At 45.9% G+C, this 25,296-nt stretch overlaps 2 protein-coding genes across 4 annotated transcripts in view; one reads left to right on the forward strand and one right to left on the reverse strand.

Annotated features, from left to right (window-relative positions):
• The window catches only part of sqstm1 (sequestosome 1), a 72,714-nt gene that overhangs the window by 32,951 nt on the left and 14,467 nt on the right, over positions 1 to 25,296 (reverse strand). The gene's annotated exons all lie outside the window — the stretch shown is intronic.
• Positions 2,086 to 25,040, forward strand: mrnip (MRN complex interacting protein). 3 transcript variants are annotated; one of them, XM_052015217.1, is made up of 7 exons: positions 2,086 to 2,190; positions 10,200 to 10,259; positions 11,177 to 11,274; positions 12,329 to 12,398; positions 19,306 to 19,451; positions 19,575 to 19,683; positions 20,759 to 25,040. In XM_052015217.1, the coding sequence occupies exons 1-7, from the start codon at positions 2,092 to 2,094 to the stop codon at positions 21,479 to 21,481; spliced, it is 1,305 nt and encodes a 434-aa protein (XP_051871177.1). In that variant the 5' UTR covers positions 2,086 to 2,091; the 3' UTR covers positions 21,482 to 25,040. The 3 variants fall into 3 exon arrangements, with proteins under 3 accessions (XP_051871177.1, XP_051871178.1, XP_051871179.1); XM_052015218.1 differs by having other exon boundaries at positions 19,575 to 19,671; XM_052015219.1 differs by having other exon boundaries at positions 19,575 to 19,671; positions 20,762 to 25,040.

A 25,296-nucleotide genomic window follows, 5' to 3' on the forward strand; every position in this document is an offset into this window, starting at 1 on the left:
TATTTTTGCCAGTGCTCAGATTTGGTGTCCAAGTTCCTGGGCCTTTCTGGACGAAGAGGATGCACCTCCTCGGGTGTACACTCTGATGGCTGAGGGGCAGCTTGTGCCCAAGAGAGAATGGGAAGTGTTGGGGCAGGCTTGCTTGACACCAGTCTCCACTGAGATTGTTATAGATTCATAGAGTCGTACACCAGGGAAACAGGCCCTTCAGCCCAATTTGCCCATGCCAACCAAGTTGCCTACCTGAGCTAGTCCCATTTGGCCCATGTCCCTCTAAACTTTTCCTATTGATGTACCTGTCCCAATGTCTTTTAAAGGTTGTATCTGTACCTGCCTCTGTCACCTCCTCTGGCAGCTCGTTCCACATACCCACCACCTTCAGTTTTAAAAAAAAGGTGCACCTCAGGTCCCCTTTAAATCTTTACCCTTACCTTGTACCCATGTCCCAGTAGCACTGTAGGAGCATCTTCACCAGAAGAACTGCAGTGGTGTATTGGTTTATTATTGTCACTTGTACTGAGGTACAGTGAAAAACTTGTCTTACAAACCGATCTTACAGGTCAATTCATTACACAGTGCAGTTACGTTGGGTTAGTACAGAGTGCATTGATGTAGTACAGGTAAAAACAATAACAGTACAAAGTGTCACAGCTACAGAGAAAGTGCAGTGCAATAAGGTGCAAGGTCACAACAAGGCAGATTGTGAGGTCATAGGTCATAGTCCATCTCATTGTATAAGGGAACCGTTCAATAGTCTGATCACAGTGGGGTAGAAGCTGTCCTTGAGTCTGGTGGTACGTGCCCTCAGGCTCCTGTATCTTCTGCCTGATGGAAGAGGAGAGAAGAGAGAATGTCCCGGGTGGATGGGGTCTTTGATTATGCTGGCTGCTACACCAAGACAATGAGAGGTAAAGACAGAGTCCAAGGAGGGGAGGCTGGTGTCTGTAATGCGCTGGGCTGTGTCCACAACTCTCTGCAGCTTCTTGTGGTCTTGGGCAGAGCAGTTGCCATACCAAGCCATGATACATCCTGATAGGATGCTTTCTATGGTGCATTGGTAAAAGTTGGTGAGAGTCAAAGGGGACAAACCAAACTCCTTTAGCCTCCTGAGGAAATAGAGGCGCTGGTGAGCTTTCTTGGCCATGGCATCCACGTGGTTTGTCCAGGACAGGTTGTTGGTGATGTTCACTCCCAGGAGCTTGAAGCTGTCAACCCTCTCGACCTCAGCACCATTGATGTAGACAGGTGCATGTACACTGCCCCCTTTCCTGAAGTCAATGACCAGCTCTGTTTTGTTGACATTGAGGGAAAGGTTGTTGTCATGACACCATTCCACTAAGCTCTCTATCTCCTTCCTGTACTCCGACTCATCGCTGTTTGAGATATGACCTACAACGGTGGTATCACCTGCAAACTTGTAGATGGAGTTAGAGCAGAATCTGGCCACACAGTCATGAGTGTATAGGGAGTAGTGTAGGGGGCTGAGGACGCAGCCTTGTGGGGCACCAGTGTTGAGAATAATCATGCCGGAGGTATTGCTGCCTATCCTCACTGACTGTGGTCTGTTGGTCAGAAAGTCAAGGATCCAGTTACAGAGGGAGGTGTTGAGTCCTAGGTCTCGGAGTTTGGTGACAAGCCTGCTTGGGGTTATTGTATTGAGGGCAGAGCTGTAGTCAATAAACAATAGTCTTAAGAAGTTGACTCACCACCAGCTTCTCAAGGATAATTAAGAATGAGCAATAAATACTGGCCTTGTCACCCAGATCCCTGAAAAAGATGAATAAATAAACAGTAAAGCTCAGCCACATCAGAACCCGTAACCCGAATTTCCGTAACCCGAACGGTCGTAACACGGGGGTCGCCTGTGAACCACTTCAGCTGCTTTGATGCCTTCACGGCGGCCGCTGCTGTGTGAACCTCCCTGCGACAGGTGGCGTTGTTATGCCGGCATCGCCGTGCATCTGCGCATGCGCAGCCGGCTGACGAACGGGCCCGGCTTTGCGCGTGCGCATTGTGGTCCGCTGCCGGCGGGGAAACCGGGGAGGTGCTGCGCGCGCAGCTGCTGCCGGTTGGCGGGCGGACGTGGTTTCCATGGAGACGGCCCCGGGCGGGAGTTCCGCGGTGCCGGCCATGGCTCCGCAGTTCCAGGCGCTGAGGTGTTGTTCCTGCCTCACCTACCAGGTGCAGCAGGTGAGGAGGCGCCGGGGTCCCGGCTTCAGTGGAGGGGAGGGGAGTGGAGGGGAGGGGGGGGGGGGGAGGGGAGTGGAGGGGAGGGGGGGGGGGGGGGGGGGGGGGGGAGGGGGGGAGGGGAGGGGAGGGGAGGGGAGGGGGGGGGGGAGGGGAGGGGAGGGGAGGGGAGGGGAGGGGGGGGGAGGGGGGGAGGGGAGGGGAGGGGAGAGGGGGGGAGGGTGGAGGGGGGGAGGGGGGGGGGGGGAGGGGGAGTGGAGGGGAGGGGGGGGGAGGGGAGTGGAGGGGAGGGAAGGGGGAGGGGGGGGGAGGGGGAGTGGAGGGGAGGGAAGGGGAGGGAGGGGAGGGGGAGGGAAGGGGAGGGGAGGGGGGAGGGAAGGGGGAGGGGAGGGGGGGGGAGGGGGGAGGGGAGGGAGGGGGGAGTGGAGGGGGGGAGGGGGAGTGGAGGGAGGGAGGGGGGAGTGGAGGGGGGGGAGGGGGAGTGGAGGGGGGGGAGGGGGAGTGGAGGGGGGGAGTGGAGGGGGGGAGGGGAGTGGAGGGGGGGGAGTGGGAGGGGAGGGAGGGGGGAGTGGAGGGGGGGGGAGTGGAGGGGAGGGGGGAGGAGGGGAGGGGGGAGTGGAGGGGAGGGGGGAGGGGAGGGAGGGGGGAAGAGGGAGGGGAGGGGGAAGAGGGGGGGAGGGGGGAAGGGGAAGAGGGGGGGCGGGGTGGGGAAGGGGAAGGGAAGGGGGAAGGGAGGGGGAGGGGGTGGGGGAAGGGAGGGGGGAGGGGGTGGGGGAAGAAGGGAAGGGGGTGGGAGGGGGGAGGGGGAAGAGGGAGGGGAGGGGGAAGAGGGGGAAGAGGGGGAGGGGGGAAGAGGGAGGGGAGAGGGAGGGGAGAGGGAGGGGAGGGGGAAGAGGGAGGGGAGGGGGAAGAGGGAGGGAGAGGGAGGGGAGGGGAAGAGGGAGGGAGGGGGAAGAGGGAGGGGAGAGGGAGGGAGGGGAGGAGGGTGAGAGGGAGGGGAGGGGAAGAGGGAGGGAGGGGGAAGGGGGAGAGGGAGGGGAGGGGGAAGAGGGAGGGGGGAGGGGAGAGGGGGGGAGGGGAGAGGGGGGGAGGGGGAAGAGGGAGGGGAGGGGCGAGGGGGAAGAGGGAGTGGGGGAGGGGAGGGGAGGGGGAAGGGGAGGGGAGGGGGAAGAGGGAGGGGGGAGGGGAGGGGAAGAGGGGAGGGGATGGGGAAGAAGGAGAGGGGGAAGGGGGAGGGGAGGGGGAAGAGGGGAAGGGGGTGGGGGAAGAAGGGAAGGGGAGGAGGGGGAAGAAGGGGAGGGGGGAGGGGAGGGGAAGGGGGGAGGGGGGAGGGAGGGGGAAGGGGGGGAGGGGAGGGGGAAGAGGGGGAGGGGGAAGAGGGGAAGGAGGGGGAAGGGGGGGAGGGGGAGGGAAGGGGGAGGAGGGGGGAGGGGAGGGGGAAGGGGGAGGGGAAGAGGGAGGGGGGAGGGGGAAGAGGGAGGGGGAGGAGGGGGAAGGGGAGGGAGGGGAAGAGGGAGGGGGAAGGGGGAAGAGGGGAGGGAAGGGGAGGGGGGAAGAGAGGGCGGGGGGAAGAGGTGGGGAGGGGAAGAGGGGGAAGGGGAGGGGGACGATGGGAGGAAGGATGGGGAAAGGGGTGGATGTGGGGGAAGGGGGATTGGGTGGCGGGGATGTGGGGGAAAGGGGACGAGGACCAGGGGGGTGGTGGGGGGGGTGGGGGGGATACCAGGGACCTGTACCTCAGCCTTTCACCGTTCACCTCAGGCAGGGTCAAGGAAGGTAAATTATTGTCACGCGTACTGAGGTCCAGTGAAAAACTTTGTTTTGCATACCATCCATACAGATCATTTCATCACATCAGTGCATTGAGGTAGTACAAGGGAAAACAATTACAGAATAAAGTGTTACAGTTACAGAGAAAGTGTAGTGCAGGCAGACGATAAGTGCAAGGTCATAACTGGGTAGATTGTGAGGTCAAGATCCATCTTATCGCACTAGGGAACCGTTTCAATAGTCTTATAACAGCGGGATAGAAGCTGTCCTTGAGTTCTGGTGGGACGTTGCTTTCAGGCTTTTGTATCTTGTGCCTGATGGGAAGGGGGAGAAGAGAGAATGTCTGGGTGGTTGGGGTCTTTGATTATGTTGCTGCTTTACCGAGGCAGCAAGAAGTGTAGACAGAATCCATGGAGGGGAGGCTGGTTTCCATGATGTGCTGGGCTGTGTCCACAACTCTCTGCAGTTTCTTGCGGTCCTGGGCAGAACAGTTGCCGTACCAAGCGGTGGGGCATCCAGATAGGATGCTTTCTGTGGTGCATCGATTAATAATTGGTGAGGGTCAAAGGGAACATGCCAGATTTCTTTAGCCTCCCTAAGGAAGTAGACACGCTGGTGCGCTTTCTTGTCTATGGCGTCTACGTGGTTGGACAGGCCATTGGTGATGTTTGCTCCTAGGATGGCCTGCCTCCACTGCAGCTCTCCTCGTTCTGACGACGCAGGTTTACTCGGGATTTTTGAGGATGTTACAAGCAGGGTGGATAAGAGGGAAACTAGTAGATGTGGTGCATTGGGATTTCCGGAAGCCTTTTCATAAGTTGCCACATAAAAGCTAAGAGTGTGTGGGGGTTGAGGGTAATATATTGGCATGGATGGGAGTGGTTAACTCAGAGAAAATGGAGGGTCAAGGGAAATGGGTAGACGAGGTGTGAAGAAGATATTAGACACACTTGCCTTCATTGAGTCAGAATCAGGTTTATTATCACTGACATACAACGTAAAATTTATTGTTTTGCGGCAGCAGTATAATGCAAAGACACAAAAATTACAATAAATTACAAAAATAAATAAATAATGCAAAAGATGGAATAACAAGGTAGTGTTCTTGGGTTCGTGGACTGTTCGGAAATCTGATGGCAGAGGGGAAGAAGCTGTTCCCAAATCATTGAGTGTGGGTCTTTAGGCTCCTTTACCTCCTCCCTGATGGTAGTAATGAGAAGAGGGTGTGTCCCGGATGGTGAGGGTCCTTAGTGATGGATGCCATCTTCTTGAAGCACCGCCTCTTGAAGATGTCCTTGTTAGTGAGGATGGTTTTGCCTGTGATGGAGTTGGCTGAGTCTACAGCCTCTTGTGATGCTGTGCATTGGAGCTTTCATACCAGGCTGTGATGCAACAGTCAGAATGCTCTCCACCGTACATCTATAGAGATTTGTAAGAGTCTTTGGTGACATAACAAATCTCCTCAAATTCCTAATGAAGTAGAGCTGTTAGCATGCCTTCTTCGCGATTCCATCAATGTGTTCGGACCAGGATAGATCCTCCAAGGTGATGCCCAGGAAATTGTAGCTGCTTACCCTTTCCACCACTGACTCCACAATGAGGACTGGTGGTCCTCAGGACTGGAGGACGTTGGTCAGGGTATTGAGCACTAGAGTTGGGATGTCATAGAGTCAAGACATTGGTGAGACCACACTTGGAGTGCTGTGTGCAGTTCTGGTCGCCAGGCTACAGAAAGGATGTCATTAAGCTGGAAAATGTGCAAAAAAGATTCACAAGGATGTTACCTGGACTGGACAGCTTGAGTTACAAGGAGAGAATGGATCGACTGGAACTGGTTTCCATGGAGTGTAGGAAGATGAGGGTGACCTTACAAAAGTTTATGAAATCAGAATCAGATTTATTATCACTGACATATGATGTGAAATTTGTTGTTTTGCAGCAGCAGTACAGTGCAAGACATAAAATTACCATAAATTAAAAAGATAAGTAAATAGTGAAAAACAAAAGGAATGAGGTAGTGTTCATGGGTTCATGGATCGTTTCAGAAATCTGATGGTGGAGGGAAAGAAGCTGTTCCTAAAACATTGAGTGTGGGTCTTCAGGCTCTTGTACCTCCTCCCTGGTGGTAGTAACAAGAAGAGGGCACGTCCTGGATGGTGAGGGTCCTTCGTGATGTACGTCACCTTCTTGAGCCGCTGCCTCTTGAAGATGTCCTTGATGGTGGGAAGGGATGTTGCCCATGATGGAGCTGGCTGAGTGTACAACCCTCTGCAGCCACTTGTGATTCTGCGCACTGGGGCCTCCATACCAGGCTGTGATGTAACCAGTCAGAATGCTCTCCTCCACACTTCTATAGAAATTTGTAAAAGTATTTGATGACATACCCAAATCTCTTCAAACTCCTGACAAAGTAGAGTTGTTGGCGTGCCTTCTTTGTGATGCATCATTGCGTTGGGCCCAGAATAGATCCTCTGAGATGTTGACACTCAGGACCTTGAAGCTGGTCAACCTTTCCACTGCTGACCCCTCAAATGAGGATTGATGTAGAAATCATGAAGGGCATAGATTAGGTGGATGGTCACAGGGTAGGGAGTCTAAAACTAGAGGGCATAGGTTTAAGGTGAGAGGGGAAAGATTTAAAGGGGACCTGAGGAGCCACATTTTCACTCAGAGGGTCATAGGTATGTTGAAGGAGCTGCTAGAGGAAGTGGTAGAGGCAGGTACAATTACAGCCTTTAAAAGACATTGTAGATAGGTACATGTATAGGAAAGGTTTAGAGGGATATGGGCAAAAATGCATGTAAATGGGACTGGCTTAGGAAGACACTGGTCGGCATGGACAGTTGGGACAAAGGTCCCATTTGCTTGCTGTATAAACTCTATAAATGGGTCATTTTCGGATTGGCAGTCAGTAACTAGTCGGGTTCCACAAGGATCAATGTTGGGCCTCATCCATGTATAATCTGCATTAATGACTTGAATGACAAGACTCAGTGTGTACTTTAACCAAAGATAAGTAGGTTAGCAGGTTGTGAGAAGGGCACAAAGAGTCGGCAAAGTAGTATGGAGAGGTTAGGTGAGTGGGCGAGAAGTTGGCAGCTGGAATGTATAATGTCAGGTTATGGGAAGGAAAAATGAAAAAGTAAATGAGAGTACAAAATGCTGTGGGGAGAAGAGGTGGGTCATTGATGAAATTGTAAAATCTGCATGTAACTATTGTAACGTGAATACTGTGAATTGCTGGAAGTCTTTTGGATCAGTGGAGTATCTTTGAGCCCTCACTCAAAGTGCTCCCCAGTGTACACTGTAACAGGCCTGAATAAACAGACTTGTTTGAGAAACTCACCACTGCTGTACAAGAGATTTTCTTTGTGTGCTGTCGTGATCTGAGCTGTAATGAAGAAGGTGGCTGGGCCGCAACCCCCCGTGAAAGCCAGATTCACGGTGCTGGTTAAACAGCAGATTCCTCCAACATGGTATAAAGGGGTCTGGGAGAACTATTGCATGAAACACAAAAGGTTGGCCGTCAGGTACAGCAAGTTATTGGGAAGGTTAATGGAATATTGGTCTTTGTTGCAAAGAGTATGTGAGGAAGCTGCAGCAAGGCGAGGGTTAAGATAGTGTGCAGGCAGAGATGGTTTGCAGACAATGTGCAGTCACCAGTGTTAAGCAAGGAGAATAGAGCTTCTCTTTATACAGCATGGGGCCCGAGGTCACCAGGCACACCAAGACTCTAAGGTATTATTGGCTATTAACATGTACTTTCTATTGGTCATTAACACCTATATTAATGGAATGTGATTGGTATTTTATGTATGCAAATGAAGGATTCTGAGGTGCACAAGATTTTAATTAGTCAATATCTGTTTAAAAGGACAACTCTTTGTTGAAACTTTAGAATAGTTTGGTGACGGGGGCCAACTATTCTCCTTGTGCACAAGTAAATAAAGTGTGATTGAGAAACGAGTGCAAGTTGTCAGAGTCCAGTCAGTCGGCAACCACATATGGAGTATAAAATTTGGGAAGCTTTCGTGCTGTAAGACCACATCTGGAAAATTGCTGGTGTTTTGGTTTCCGTATGTTAGCACTGTATACTTGCATTGGAGGCAGTGCAGAGAAATTTCTCTAGGTTGTCTCCTGGGATGAAGGTGTTCACGTATGGTTGAGCAGATTGGGTCTACACTCATTGGTGATTAGACCATAGACCAAGGAGCAGAAGCCAGCCATTCAGCCCATCGAGTCTGCTCCACCATTCTATCATGAGCTGATCTATTCTCCCATTTAGCCCCACTCCCCCGCCTTCTCATCATAACCTTTGATGCCCTGGCTACTCAGATACCTATCAATCTCTGCCTCAAATACACCCAATGACTTTACCTCCACAGCCACCTGTGGCAACAAATTCCACAGATTCACCACTCTCTGGCTAAAGAAATTTCTCTGCATCTCTGTTCATCTTCAATCCTGAAGTCGTGCCCTCTTGTACTAGACTCCCCTACCATGGGAAACAACTTTGCCACATCTGCTCTGTCCAGGCCTTTTAACATTCAAAATGTTTCTATGAGGTCCCCCCTCATTCTTCTGAACTCCGAGGAGTACAGCCCAAGAACTGTCAAACGTTCCTCATATATTAGCCCTCTCATTCCTGGAATCACTCTAGTGAATCTTCTCTGAACACTGAATTCTGAATTAGAAGAATGAGAGGTGATATTGTTAAAACATAAGATCTGTTGGAGATTGACAGGTTGGATGATGGCTCCTTTTTCTTATTGCCTTCATTGCTAAATACCTGACTCTGAACGTTCAGCTCTCAGCTCTGGTCATCCTGCAGCCACATTTCTGTGATGGCAATTAGATCACTTTTGCCTTTGTCTCACCTACCTTTCTGTGAATGCTGGGGTTCGTTTAGATCTAATGCTTTTAATTTTGCCTTTTTAACATTTGTGCTTCCGACACCTGGTCTAGAGGTTCACGGTGCCATGCAGAATGCTCCTCTGCTTCCACTAGCATGGGCCTGGAATTCCAAGAAGTCAGTGGGAATGTTCCAACCTTTTTTTAAGATGGTTTTGAGAGCATCTTTGAGTCTGTTCCTTTCTCTGGCTGGTAATTTCTTTCATGTCAGAACTTCAAAAAGAGCATCTATTTCAGGCACCAATGCAGGCTAATGATAGGTGTATATCCAAACTTGCTGCAACACACAAAGCACTGGAGGAACTCAGCCGGTCAGGCAGCATCTATGGAGGGAAATGAACAGTCAACATTTCGGGCCAGGACCCTTCATCTGGACTGGAAAGGAAGAGGGAAGATAGCCAGCATAAAAAAGGTGGAGGGAAGGGGTCAGGTAGATCAGGACCAGCTTGCTGGGCAACAGTTGCCATGGATGAGTTGGGCCGAAGGGTCTGTTTCTGTATTGTATGACTCTATGTACATCAGTCATGATGATTTAGTGCAGAGGTGCAAAAAGTTACAGAGAGAGTTTAATAAAGCGTTAACTTTATCTCAAGAGGTTGGAGTGCAATGCAGAGAAAGTGATACAGAGAACCTAAACAAAGGAAGCAGAAGTACGCCATTCAGCCTGTCATGCCTGCTGCACCACACGTAGTATCATGACTGATCTTGTACCTTTGCAGCATCTATTGCGATAACTCCATATCCCTTGATTCCCTTAATATAGTGTCTTCTTTGTGAGGCCTGTGAATCATCAACCTTTAGAGCTCCCATGTGAACAGGGGCGGCAGGGGGGATGGCGTGAGCGGGCGTTGGTGGTGGTGACTAGAATGTGGTTGAGAACAAGGCCAAAAGTGTAGATACAGTCAAGGCCCTTTAGGATCTTTTATCTTTCACTTGACTCAACTTACGATCTTCTACACTCCAGCAGGAAGCTTGACCACACTTCTTTCCCACCCTATTTATTGTAAGGACTCCATTCCATTCAGATAGGATATTCAACACTTTGGGCCTGCTCTGCTATTCAGTAGATCAAGTCTGGCCTTTTACTTTAGTGCTGCACTAACCCCATATCCCTTGTTTCCCTGTGCGATTTATGGGAGTCACACAGCACAGCGGGCTATCCTGAAAGAGCTCTCTAGTTATTGGACACTCCTTGCTCTGCAAAATTTTTCTTTTCAAGTCATTATCTAGTTTCCTTTTGAAAATTCCTATTGTATCTGTTTCCACTGCATTTTCAAATTTTCATTTAATGTGCAATTTTAATGAAACTTAATTAGTTTTGTTCATTTCAGGTTAAAAAGAGCAAGAAGTGGAACTGCAAATTATGTGGAGAGAAACAGTCAGTGCTGAAGGTGAGGTTGCTGACTTTGTGGTATTGAGTCACAGCCTGAAATGAGAACATTCTGCCTCTTAGAAAGTGAGACGAATGCACAATTCACTCTGAGAATGATGATCCTTTCACATTTCTCCAATGTGTCTGTTAACTAGTACAAAAAAAAGGCAAATTTCTCATCATGCACAAATTAATGAGTGTATAATTACAATCCCAGAGCCTTTTATCCTGGGGTCCACAAGCTGGAAGTGGGCTGAAACATGGACAATGCTTGACAGATGTACCAACCATAAATTCTTAGGTGACGCTCTCATCCCTGAGTCAGAAGGGGTTAAGGCCCCACTTCAGAGATGTGAACACATAATCTGAGGTATTGGTATTACCACTTTTCAGGAGGAATATAAACAAACCCTCACCTAGCCCCTCAGTTGGATGTAAAAGATCCTTTGGCACAAACTTAGAAGAGAAGGGTTCCTGGTGTCGTGGGATATTATATATCCCTCAAATACAAAACTAATTATATATTTTTTTGAGCTAGCTGTGTGCAAATTGGAATTAGAATTTGGAATTGGTTTACTATTGTCACTTGTACCAAGACACAGTGAAAAACTTGTCTTGCATACCGTTCATACAGATCAATTCATTACACAGTACATTGAGGTAATACAAGGTAAAAAAACAAAATAACAGAGTGCAGAATAAAGTGTCACAGCTACAGAGAAAGTACAGTGCAGGCAGACAATAAGGTGCAAGGTCATAACGAGGTTGTTGTGCAATTGGTTGCTGCATTTTCCACATTACACTTTGAAAGTGCTTCATTGATTCATAAAGTGCACAGAGATGTCCTGAGGTCATGAAGCTTGCCCTATAAATGCAGGTTTTCTTCCTCTGATCCTTTTCCCTGTGTTTAATAATCTGATGTAACAATCTTGCCAGGTATATGGCCAGGGTTCGGGGGCTGACTGTCGACAACACGTACAGAAGCTAAACATGCTGCGAGGGCTGAAGATGCAGGCAATGGAAGCCACTACTCGGTAACCTGTCATTATTTTCCATTGGGATAATTATGTAATTTGTAAAGGTGCACAGAAGGCGACTGTTTGGTCCAGCATCCTTTATTTCCCCAATTCCTTTGTTACCAATTAAATACAATGCACAATAAAATTAATTTTCTTTATTAATCACGATTGATTCACACAACTCAAAGATTCACCACATAGTTTCAATCACTTAACTCTTTAGTTCCATAACGCTTTTAGTTACTTGCACAACACTTTAGTTTACTTTCACAACTTCCAAAACCCACTACTTGTATTCAGATAGTACCCACTCTTGATGAACCTGGCTGGGATTCGATCTTGTGTTTTTCTGAGTCTCTGACTCACGATATCCTTCTTCAGTGGTTGGTCTCCGGAGTCACTGCTGCTGATCATCTCGTAAGGCAACTTGTGTATACATACCTACCAAACATTGTTTAGTTCCTTATTGCCTCTACACAGACTTAATTCCAATCCTTATTCATATGTGTTTTCTTAACCTCTTCAAACAGCTGCTGGTGCCATCCTACAAATTATTTTAACCATTTGGTTCCTCGATTACCAAAGTGTTTGTAATTTATCAAATAACCTGACATACTCTCTAGAGTGTGGGATCTAGTAAACCAACTTGGGCCTAATCACCAATATTCCTTTCACAACAAATGATCTCAAGATGTGCTGGTCTGTTCCTTCTCCCCCACCATCCTCCTCTGGTATATCAGTTTGATTTTGAAAAGACCTGATCCACCAACTAACCTCATCAAATATCCATTCATATTCCAGCAAAAGTCAATGAATGGCACATGGGAATTGATTGAGGTGGATTGGAACAGCATTAAGCCATAGTGCAAAAACTCCTTTCTTTGAAGGATCGGTATTAATCAGTTGAGCTTTAAAGCAGGTTCTATGAATCCATATGGAACCTCCTCACCAAGACTAGATTCAGTGAATTCCCATTTGCAGCTTTCCCAGGTGGGTTTAGACTTGATGTGCTCATACACCTCATCTGTGTTTTTCCATTATAATGTGAGTCATTTCTTTTTTTGATAAGGCCCATTGAGGAACGAGCGTATTCTAGCGATCACTGCCAACCCCAGACATTTAGTGCGGTGTGTGGACAGGTGAGAAGAATCAAAATGGTGGGTAGATTGTCATCAGTACATAATGCAAAAGGAAAATGCCACAGACGCCAGATATTCTGGCCATTGCTGAGCATCTCCAACATCTTCTGTTTTTATTCCACATCAGCTGTCCATCCATTTCAGTACTGGGGCTTCTTGAACCCCATAGCCTATCTCCATGACTTAATATTGAGTGTCCAGTGCTTTTAATGTCAACTGAATAAAAGCGACACTTTAAGAGTGACGTATTTTTCTTGAATTGAACTCTGAGAGCAGACAGATTTACCAGGATGATACCTGTACTCCAATATTGAATTAGAGCGTGGAAACAGCCGACCAAGTTGCCTAACTGAGTTAGTTCCGTCTGCCTGCATTTGGACTATATCCCTCTAAACCTTTCCTATCCATGTACCTGTGTGATTTCCTTTTAAAGGTCATAATTGTACCCACTTCTACCACTTCCTCCGACAGTTTGTTCCACATACCCACCACCCTCTGCGTGGAAATAGTTGCCCCTCAGTTCCCCTTTAAATCTTTCCCCTCTCACTTTAAACCTATGCCCTAGTTTTGGACTCCCCTACCCCAGGGAAAAGAGAGACTTTGGCTATTCACTGTATCTATACCCCATGTGATTTTATAAATTATGTGAAAAGATTCCTCTTGGATGGTATTTCATGGAACTTAGAAGATGATTTGGTGAAAGATTTCAAGAAGTTGAGGAAACTGATAATGTGGACAGAAATTATTTCCACTGGTTGGAGCATCCGATACCAGCAGCGTAGAAGCAAATGTCTGATCTGAGGTATGGGTCCAGGATGACATAAATTGGGACCTGGATATTGAAGAGTAACTGACATTTAGGAAGACTAAAGCTCGGAAAAAGTGGAAGATAAAACAAGAAGTCACTTGTAAGAGTGGTGGACCAGCCCCTAACAGTAACCAACTGTAGGACAGCATATAAAGGAAGAAATAATGGGAGCTGGTCAGAATGTGTGGGAATAATTGTGAGAGCTTTTTAACCTACATGTGGAGTGGAAAATTCAGATGGGCACAGGTAGCACAGATGAGCTTATAGGGGGTTTTCAGGATAGTTTCTTACAGTGGCATGTTCTGAAGCCAACCAGAGAGCATGCAATGAGAGACCTGGTATTAAGCAACACCTAATTAACTAATAACCTCATCATGAACATCATGCATGCAGTTCTGGTCTCCCAGCTACAGGAATGATATTAAGCTGGAAAGGGTGCAGAAAAGATTCACAAAGATGTTGCCAGGACTGGAGGGCTTGAGTTATAAGGATAAACTGGGAATGTTTTCCTTGGAGTGCAGGAAGCTGAGGGGTGACCTTATAGTGGGGCATAGATTAGGTGAATGGTCACAGTCTTTTTCCCAGGGTAAGGGAGTCTAAAACCAGAGGGCTTAAGGTAAGAGGGGAAAGATTTAAAGTGGACCCGAGGGGCAAGGTTTTCCACACAGGGTGGTGGGTATACAGAACAAGCTGCCAGAGGAAGTGGTAGAGCAGGGTACATTAAAACACATATTGACAGGTATATGGATAGGAAAGGTTTAGGGGGATATGTGCCTAGCTCAGGTAAGCACCATGGTTGGCATGGATGAGTTGGGCCGAAGGGCCTGTTTCCATGTTGTATAACTCTCTGAAGGCACCCCAAGAAGCAGCAATCTGATTTGGTTTGAGGGAGAGAAGAACAGATCCAAGACTTGTATTTTAAGCTTGAAAAAGGGCAAATATAAGGACATGAAAGTAGAAGTCTAAAATGAACTGATAAATTAGGTTAAGAGATAAGTTAGTTGAGGTGCAGTGGCAGATCTTTGAGGCAGTCTTTCAGAATACACAGAACATTTGCACTCCACTGAGAGAAAAGTTCTAAGGGGAAGGCCCAACATCTGTGGTTACCTAAAAAAATTAAAGACGGTATCAAAGTTTAAAGCAAGGGCAGGTGGTAGGTCAGAAAATTGGACAGAATATAAAAACAGCAACACATGACTGAAAGATTAATAAGGAAAGAAAAATTAGAATATGAGATGAAGCTTGTTCAATTACACAAATAACACTGGAAGAGTTTCTATAGATCATTCAAAAAGAATAGAGTTAACAGGTGAACGTTGGCTTCATAGAAAATGACTCTGGGTATTAATAATGGAAAACAACAATGAAATGAAGAGATTTTGCATTGATCTGCACCATATAGGATATAAGTAACACCTCAGAAATAGTTGTCAACTGGGAATTGAAGGTGGGGAAGAAACCTGGAGTGGGAGGGGGGTGGGGGTGGTGTGAATTACAAACACCAATGAAGTGGTATTAAGCAAATAGTTGGAATTTTAGGCTGACAAGTTCCCAAGTCCTGATGGACTTCATCCCAGGGTCTTAATAGAAGTGACTGGTGGGACAGTTGATATATTGGTTTTCAAAATTCCTTACATTTGATGAGGGTTCTATTTGATTGGAAAATAACAAATTATTCAAAAATGGAGAGCGGTGCAGTGGGTGGCACAATGGCACAGCTAGTAGAGCTGCCACTTGACAGTTCCAGTGACCTGGGTTTGATCCTGACCTCTGGGGCTGCTGTATGTGGAGATTGTATGGTCTCCCCAAAACTGTGTGTGTTTCCTCTGGGTATGTCCCCTTTGACTCTCACCAACTTTTACTGATGCACCATAGAAAGCATCCTATCTGGATGTATCACGGCTTAGTACGGCAGCTGCTCTGCCCAAGACTGCAAGAAGCTACAGGGAGTTGTGGACACAGCCCAGTGCATCACGGACGCCAGCCTCCCCTCTTTGGACTCTGTCTTTACCTGTCCTTGTCTTGGTGTAGCAGCCAGCATAATCAAAGACCCCACCCACCCGGGACGTTCTCTCTTCTCTCCTCTTCCATCGAGTAGAAGATACAGGAGCCTGAGGGCACGTACCACCAGACTTAAGGACAGCTTCTACCCCACTGTGATAAGACTATTGAACGGTTCCCTTATACAATGAGATGGACTATGACCTCACGATCTACCTTGTTGTGACCTTGCACCTTATTGCACTGCACTTTCTCTGTAGCTGTGAAACTTCACTCTGTATTGTTATTGTTTTTACCTGTACTACATCAATGCACTCTGTACTAACCCAATGTAACTGCACTGTGTAATGAATTGACCTGTATGATCGGTTTGTAAGACAAGCTTTTCACTGTACCTCAGTACAAGTGACAATAATTAACCAATACCAATACCAATACTCTGGTTTCCTCCCACATCCCAAAGATTTGTTAGGTTGGTAAGTTAATTGGTCACTGCAAGTTGTTCTTAGTATGCATGAGAAAATCTGGGGGAAATTGATGAGTGCGATCTTAGTCCTGTTTCTGTGCTATAAGACAATGGCTGTAGAGGGGATCAGTGGTAAACTACAGGCCAGTTAGCTTAATATCTGTCTCAGAGAAAATGCTAAAAGCTATTATGCAGGTGTTAAGGCAGGGCATTTAGAAAAATTCAAGGAAATCAGGCATAGTCAGCATGGTTTTTTGAAAAGAAAATCATGTTTGACCAATTTATTGGAATTCTTTGAAGAAATGACGTGCTCTGGATGAAGCAGAATGGGCAGGTGTGGTATACTTAAGATTTCTGTATGGGATTTGATAAGATGCTGCGTCAACATTTTTTTGCAGAAAATAAAAGATAGAAGATTGGTTGCCTAACAGGAAACAGAGGGCATAAATGGGTCATCTTTTGGTTGGCAAGTGCTGTACCACAGACTGCAAATGGGGGCTCAAACTTTTGCAAAATGACTTGAATGAAGCCACCAAAAATATGATTGCTACATTTGCTGATGATACATAGATGGTTAGGAAAGTTGAGTTCTGAAGAGGACATACAAGGGGATATAGATGGATTCAGTGAGTGAGCAAAGATCTGGCAAATAGTTTGCCAGTAGATCTTGCAAATAGGTTTTGCCAGTAGCAAATGGACTGGGGAAAAAAATGGGTAATTATCCATCCTGGCAGGAGGAATTTACAAACAAAGCAGCATATTATCTAAATGGTGAGAGATTACAGAGCTCGGAGACACAGTGGGATCTAGTGTCCTAGTGCGTGATTCACCAAAGGCTTGTATGCAGGTGCAGCGAGCAATTAAATTAGTAAATTGGTTTACTATTGTCACATGTACCGAGGTACAGTGAGAAACTTTGTTTTGCATGCCATCCATACAGATCGTTTCATCACATCAGTACATCAAGGTAGTACAAGGGAAAAGCAATAGCAGAATGCAGAATATAGTGTTAAAGTTACAGAGGCAGTGCAGGCAGACAATAAGGTGCAAGGAAATTTGGAAAGCTAACAAAATGTTATCATTTATTGCTAGGATAATTGAATACAAAAGTAGGGAGGTTATGCTTCAATTATGTTGGGCATTTGTGAAACCACATCTGTGTAAGAGTTTTTACACTTACGAGCCTGATTGAATTTTTTGAGGATGTGACCAAACACATCGATGAAGGGAGAGCAGTAGATTCGTGTATATGGATTTCAGCAAGGCGTTTGATAAGGTACCCCATGCAAGGCTTATTGAGAAAGTAAGGAGGCATGGGATCCAAGGGGACATTGCAGTGTGGATCCAGAACTGGCTGGCCCACAGAAGGCAAAGAGTGGTTGTTGAAGGGTTGTATTCTGCATGGAGGTCGGTGACCAGTGGTGTACCTCAGGGATCTGTACTGGGACCCTTGCTCTTTGTGATTTTTATAAACGACCTGGATGAGGAAGTGGAGGGGTGGGTTAGTAAGTTTGCAGATGACACAAAGGTTGGGGGCATTGTGGATAGTTTGGAAGGCTGTCAGAGGTTACAGAGGGACATAGATAGGATGCAAAGTTGGGCTGAGAAGTGGCGGATGCAGTTTAACCCAGATAAGTGTGAAGTGGTTTATTTTGGTAGGTCAAATATGATGGCAGAATATAGTCTTAATGGTAGGACTCTTGGCAGTGTGGAGGATCAGAGGGATCTTGGGGTCCGAGTCCGTAGGACGCTCAAAGCGGCTGTGCAGGTTGACTCTGTGGTTAAGGCGGCATATGGTGTATTGTCCTTCATCAATCGGGGAATTGAATTTAGGAGCCGAGAGGTATTGTTGCAGCTCTATAGGTCCCTGGTCAGACCCCAATTGGAGTACTGTGCTCAATTCTGGTCGCCTCACTTACAGGAAGGATGTGGAAGCCATAGAAAGGGTGCAGAGGAGATTTACTAGGATGCTGCCTGGAAAGCAGAGCATGCCTTATGAAAGCAGGTTGAGGGAACTCGGCCTTTTCTCTTTGGAGCGACGGAAGATGAGGGGGGACCTGATAGAGGTATATAAGATGATGAGAGGTATTGATCATGTAGATAGAGGCTTTTCCCCAGGGCTGAAATGGTGGCCACAAGAGGACGTAGGTTTAAGGTGCTGGGGAGTAGGTATAGAGGAGGTGTCAGGGGTAAGTTTTTCACTCAGAGAGTGGTGAGTGCGTGGAATGGGCTGCCGGCAACGGTGGTGGAGGCGGATACGATAGGGTCTTTTAAGAGACTGTTGGATAGGTACATGGAGCTGAGTAAAATAGAGGGCTATGGGTAAGCCTAGTAATTTCTAGGGTAGGGACATGTTTGGCACAGCTTTGTGGGCTGAAGGGCCTGAATTGTGCTGTAGTTTTTTTCTGTGTTTTCTTTCTATGTTTCTACTTATTACACAGAAAGAGGCCATTTGGCTGTCCGATCGATGCGAGCTCCCAGCAGAGGAATCCCGTTTTCGCCTGCCTCTCACATGCCCATCAATTCCCCTTAGATTTTTCTTACCATCCATAAAGGGGTAATTTACAGTAACCAATTAACCTAATGTGTGAGGAAACCGGAGCACCCAGCAGGAACACACATGGTAACGGGAAGAGCATGGAAGCTCCATGCAGGCATTGCTGGAGATCAGGATCAAACTGGGGTCGTACCTCCTGCACAATGACCTTTTTTTTGCAATAAACCTTATCAAGTTGCTACCTGTTGCACCACCGTGGCTGTGCTGCCTTATTGAAGGAAGGATGTAAATGTGTTGTTCAGAGGAGGTTCACTAGTCTAATATCCAGAATGGATAGGTGTCTTATGAAGAAAGATTAAACAAGATGGCTTGTGTGCACAAGAGGTTAGAGGACTTGATTGAAGTATAAAACCTTAAGTAATCTTGATAGGATGTATTTCAAAAGAATGTTTCTTCTTGGGAAAGTGTAGGATTCAGGGTCACTATTTTAAAAATAAGAAACGGCAGAAGTTTTTTTCAGTGGATTATGAGTCTTTGAAGCTCTTCCTCAAAAGGTAGTGGAAGCAGATCAGACCAGTCATTAATCGTGGAAAAGGCTTGTGTGGGTTAATTTCATATTTTTATTAACTACAGGTATTAAGGGACATGGGGAAATGGCAGATACATGGAGTTAGATCACAAGTCAGCTATGAATCTGTTGAATGACAGAAGGGAAATGAATGGCCTAATTCTATATTCCTATTCAGAGTGGTTTAAGTGTCAACCTTGTAATGTGGGACCAAGAAAGGAAGGTGGGTTTCTTTCCTTGAAGGTTCAGTGAAGCAGTCATGTTTTTAATGGTGACATCCATGTACTATCAGATTTATCGAACTTGACTTCATAAGCTGAACTTAAAATCCAGTTCAATAGCCACTCAGTTACTGTCAATTGGTGTTGCTGGAATGCTGAATGCAGAGCAACTGCTACTTTTAATCAACAGCCCCTGTACCCTGAAAGATCTGGCTTTTTAAGATGAGCTTGGTTAAAGCTGGGGGTTGTAAAAAAAAATTGTGCTTTAAAGTGAAAGTATTTGTAACCTCATTTAGTATCATCCTTCTAATTGGATCCCTTACAAATTGCTTTCTGATGGGTTCAGAGCCAAGCAACCAGTCGCTGGAACATTTATTTGGACCAGAAGCCTGCAGAAGAACCGTTCGAGGAAGGAGGAGAAGATGGCGAGGTTGTGTACACCGACAGGCAACAGTTCCAGGCAGACATGAGGAATGCCAGCAGAGATCGAAGGTCAGAGTTTCAGGATGTAACATCAAATTAGTTGTGTTATCCCAGAGGGCATTATTTCACCTGGTGTAGTTCTGACTGTGGGTCATGCATCTCTATTGGAATACTTTTTATTCTCATTCATAGTAAACGTAAAAGAGGATCACATCTTGACCCTGAGAAGCTGGATCCATATGGACATTGTACTGATAGCAATGGAAAGGAGACTGCCAGAAAGAAAATGGTGCGTTATCTGGTGAGAATGTAACTTTCTACCAAGTGTGGAAGTCGCGTGATTATCCCTGAGTTATACATCCTCCCCACTTCCCATCCTATTACAATTCATCCAGACCAAGAACATAGAACAACACAGGAACAGGCCCTCCGGCCCACAACGTCTGTGCCAAACACGATGTCAAATGAAACTAAATCCCTTCTGCACGTGATCCATATCCCTCCATTCCCTGCATATTCATATGCCTGTCTGAAAGGCTCTTAAATGCCACTATTGAATCTGCTTCCACCACTACCCCAGCAGCCTGTTCCAGGCACCCGCCACTCTCTGTGTTAATGATTAAAAACAAACCTGCCCCCCCCCATCTGCTTTAAGCATTCCCCCTCTGTCACAAAGCCATGATAGCATTGTATGGTGGTAAAGATTTGAGAAACTGAATGGCCTCTCCCTGTTTCCTCAAGCTGGAGAATCTAGAATTGATGCTCAAACACTGAGTATATTTGATGAGGTCAATAGCTGTTTAAACAGAGAATCAGAGGAAAATGGCTAATGCACAAGGTTAGTCATGATCTTATTGAATGATTGGAATTGGTTTATTATTGTCACATGTACTGAGGTACAGTGAAGAACTTGTCTTGCATACCGTTCGTACAGATCAATTCATTACACAGTGCATTGAGGTAGTACCAGGTAAAACAACAACAGAATGCAGAATAAAGTGTAACAGCTCCAGAAGAAGTACAGTGCAGGTGGACAATAAGGTGCAAGGTCATAACGAGGTGAAGGAGATGTGAATGCCCATACAGCATAGTCTTGTGTTAACCTCCTAGGGCAAGTTCCCTGTTTTCTTTTTCCCTCCTTTCATGTGCTTACATTTGCTACCTTTCAGGTTTGTGGGAGCCATCTTAGTACCAGCCATTTCGGTGTTGATGTACCGGAGGGATTGGGTTTGTTAGAACAACTAGGATGCCACAAGGATGGGCTTTGATGTGGATGTTTCTCCAGAGGAATGGGCTACAGTCAGCTCACTGGGATTTTCTTATCATTGACTTGGGTTCTTTGAATAAGCTTATGCAGGTATTAATCTGTGTTTCAGAAGCAGGTGAATGGAAGCAGAAACGGGAACCCAGAAATTGGAGAAGGGAGTGATATTTTAAACCAGTCCAAATTGGATTTCAACTCTGCAGTCCAGCTGGGTAACAAAAGCCGAAGTGATAAAGCTTTCCTAACCAAACAACCAAAGGCCTCGAGGTGGGATAGGTTCCTACCTCTCAGCCGTGCAACAGGTAGTGAACTCTTCAATCAAAGCACAGTCAATTCTGGGCAGCAAGTGTGGACACAGGATTCTCCTTCCACTCACTTTCCCTTGACATGCTCATTACCGGAAGATCAAGATGATGATGTGGGTCGTTCTGCTCTTTCTGACTGTTCAGTGCTGACGGGTGATACTTGGCTATGTGTATCACCTACAACAGGAACAGCAACAGAGAAGGTAGTGACTAGCCCACTTAATGCTGCCTGTGCGGAACTTGTTGAGGGAGCCAGTGGGACAGTGGATTCACCTGAACTTAGCAGTGACTCTAAAAGAGTGAGCAATAACGCATGTGGGGCTGGGAAGGATGGCCAAGCACAAAAGCCTTTCCCTGAATTCATGCTCCACGCTGCCGGAGTTTCAGGCACTCTTAAACCAGGGACTTCCTCGTCCTTGCTGGCTCTAACTCACCATCAACCATCAGCTGGAGGGTCACCAGCATTAAACACCAAGCAACCCTGCTTTATGTCACTCTTTCAGATGGATGAGGACTTTGATGATCTGTGATTTTTTTTTGTTGTTGTTGAGGATATTTTTAAGGAATTAAGTCATTTGGTGGTTTACCTTTAGACCAGCACTGTTGTGTTGCTCTGCATGGGTTTCCTCCGGGTGCTCCAGTTTCTTCTGACATTCCAAAGACGTACGGGTTAGGAAGTTGTGGACATGCTACATTGGCGCCGGAGGCGTAGCGACACTTGTGGGCTACCCCCAGAATATTCTACACAAAAAATGCATTTCACTGTGTGTTTTGATGTACATGTGACTATTAAAGAAATCTTTTTCCCAGGGTCAAAATGTCTAATACTAGAGGGAGGGGGAAAGTTCAAAGAAGATGTGCAGGGCAAAGTTTTTTTTAACACAGAGTGGTGGGTGCCTGGAATGTGCTGCCAGGGGTGATGGTGGAGGCAGATACGATAGAGGTATTTAAGAGACTCTTAGATAGGCACGTGCAGAGACTGGAGAGATATGGACACTGTGTAGGCAGAAGGTACTAGTTCAGTAGGCTTTTAATTACTAGTTTAATTAGTTCGGCACAACATTGTGGGCCGAAGGGCCTGTTCTTGTGCAGTACTGTTCTATGTTCTAATTGTATCTGATTCCACCACTTCTTCTGGCATCATATTCTAGATATCAACACTCTCTGTGTGAATAAAAAGTTGCCCCTCAGATCCCCTTTATAACTCCTTCTCACCTTAAACCTGCGCCCTCTTGTTTTTGATACCTTATGTTGCCATTCTTGGGGAACCCTCACACCCATATTGTGAATGTTCTTTCTCTTAAATCTACAACTCATCTTGAACAGGTGCTCTAATTATCGTCTTTAATAACTTGACCAACAACTAAACTCTATTTTCAACAGCAGTTGGTGCTTTGTGAGCTGCTGTGTGGATCATTCCTTTCAATCAGTATAGATACCTCATTCGAGAGTACAGTCATGAGTGATTGCCACTTGCCACAAATTCCTGTACTCTGCACACCAATGCTAGATTTATCATTATCATGACGATTTAAGATTCTTAATCATACCTATGTGAGAATCGCTCATCAGAGCATCATTCACGAGGGCTACGTCATCGGCAAAAGTTAAGGTGGTATGACTTGTACATACAATATCCAAACACCATAACAAAATATACAGTATTAAATAACATTGAGGAGAGTGAGTTGTCCTCCTTAACTTCCCTTTTTAACAGAAATGGATTCAGTTTTTGCTTTATTTCCTTTGGTTGTTGTGGTAAAGTTTGAATGAAGATCCATAACAGTTAATGAAGTGCTTGTCGACCCCAATGTGACCCAAAGCTTCTCTTTTTAATTTGTGTCCCACAGAGTGGGTAACTTTAGTCGATTTAGCAAAATAGCAGTCAAATCTTACGATTCTTTTTAGTCCCTGATAATAAATTATTTAAAATCATAATGTTCTAGTAACATCAAGGTGTGACTGCTTAAAAACCATTTTGGCATCTATTCAGGGTTATTGACGCAGTTGGTCTCCAGGCTAAAATCTTGGTAAGAACCCTGAGTAAAATAGACCTGTGGATTATAGGCCTCCAGTTGTCAATATTTTGCAATTTAACCAAGAGGTCATATTTTTGGAATGGAAACTGTTTGTCCATCATTGTCATCTCTGCTATACTAATTACCTCTAATAAATTTTCATTATTTGCTTTGGACAGACATGGTCTAAACTTGGCAATATCTGCCTGATAATAATACAGGTCATCCCTGGATAACGAACTGGTTCCATTTTTGTCCTTGTCAGAAAATACACAAAAATCAGTCGATATGCTAACCATACCTCCTGAGTATTGTAATGAATGGCATCAAAAGCACATAAGACTGAAGAGAAAGAAAAAATGACCGAGTGGAGAGAGAGAGGAAAGTAGTTCTGCTATCGTAGGAACGAACTTATGTACGTCTGTTACATACGTATGGCTACACAGGTTAATAGGGCAGTAAAGAAGGCATATGGCATGCTTGCCTTCATTAGTTGAGGCATTTAGTTCAAGAGTCAGGAAGTTGTGCTGCAGCTTTATAAAACTTACTCCACATCTGGAGTACTGCATTCATTTCTGGTTGCCCCATTATAGGAAGGATGTGGAGGCTTTGGAGAGGGTGCAGAAGACATTTACCAGGATGCTGCCTGGATTAGAGGGTATGTGCTATAAGGAGAGGTTGGGCAAACTTGGGTTGTCCTCTCTGGAGCGTCGGAGGCTGAGGGGAGACCTGATAGAGGTTTATAAGATTATGAGAGGCATAGAGAGAGTAGACAGCCAATATCTTTTCCCCAGGGTTGAAATGTCTAATAGCAGAGGGCATGCATTTAAGGTGAGAGGGGGAAGTTCAAAGATTTGCAGGGCAAGTTTTTTTTTACACAGAGAGTGGTGGGTGCGTGGAATGCACTGTCTGGAGTGGTGGGTGAGGCAAATACAATAGGGGTGTTCAAGAAGCTCTTAGATAGGCACATGAATGTGAGGGAAATGGTAGGATATGGACATTGTGTAGGCAGAAGGGATTAGTTTAGTTGGACATTTTATTACTAATGTAATTGGTTCGGCACAACATTGTGGGCTGAAGGGCCTGTTCTGTGTTCTATTTTGGACCTTTTGAATTTAATAGTATTATGGGAGCTTGTTCATATGTAGGGGTGTCTATAAGTTGGGTGTTTGTAACCCAGGAAGGTCCTGTATAAAATTCATCTTAAAGGACTTCCCTACTGCCCTTCAATGGGCAGGCTGCATTACCTGGGCTAGCCGCTAAATGTCTTGCTAATGCTTTTTCATTTTCCTTAAATAAATTGTGCATTTTATTCACTTTAATAAATCTTTTCCTTGGCATTGAGATGAAAATATCTTTTCCCCTGAACCTACAAATCTGCTGTCTCTGACAAATATTGTCACTGCCACCATTCACTGCTTGACCAACAAATACACTAAAGACATTTGACAGCAGTTCAGCATATTGTGATCTGCTGTGAAAATCCTTCCCATTCAGTATGTGTGCTTTATTGAGAAGACCTAAACATATAATGGCTAATACTGCCTATACTTACTGTCATAGAAAACTTTCATGAGAACCTGTAGATTCACCTAAAACACCAACATGTATCATTCCAAAACTAGACCTCCTCAGTCAACAACAGCAACTCCTGTAACATTTTATTCTAGATTACAGGGGGATCTTGATCAGTTAGGGAAGTGGGCCGAGGAGTGGCAAATGGTTTTAAGTGTGAAGTGAAGCATTTTGGAAAGTCAAACCAGTGTAGGACTTGTACTGTGAATGGTAGGGCACTAGGGAGTGTAGTGGAATAGAGGGACCTAGGAGTACAAGTGCTTAGTTCGTTGAAAGTGGCGTCACAGGTAGACGGGGTGGTGAAGAAGGCGTTTAGCACACTGGCCTTCATCAGTCAGGGCATTGCGTACAGGAGTTGGGACATTATGTTGCAGTTGTACAAGTTATTGGTGAGACCACATTTGGCGTACTGTGTATAGTTTTGGCCCTGCTATAGGAAAGACGTAAAATTTATGAGGATGCTGTCAGGACTAGAGGGCCTGAGTTATAGGGAGAGGTTGGCCAGGCTAGGTCTTTATTTCTTGGAACGCAGGAGAATGAAGGGCAACCGTATAGAAATGTTTAAAATTATGAGAGACGTAGATAAAGTGGACAATAACAGTCTTTTTCCCCAGGGTAGGGGGGGGTCTAAAACTAGGGGGCATAGGTTTAGGGTGAGAGGGGAGAGATCTCAAAGGGACCTGAGGGGCAACATTCACGTAGAGGGTGGTGAGTATATGGAATGAGCTGCCAGAGGAAGTGGGTGAGGCAGG

Source organism: Pristis pectinata, chromosome 4, assembly GCF_009764475.1.
Source record: "Pristis pectinata isolate sPriPec2 chromosome 4, sPriPec2.1.pri, whole genome shotgun sequence".
Taxonomy (NCBI): domain Eukaryota; kingdom Metazoa; phylum Chordata; class Chondrichthyes; order Rhinopristiformes; family Pristidae; genus Pristis; species Pristis pectinata.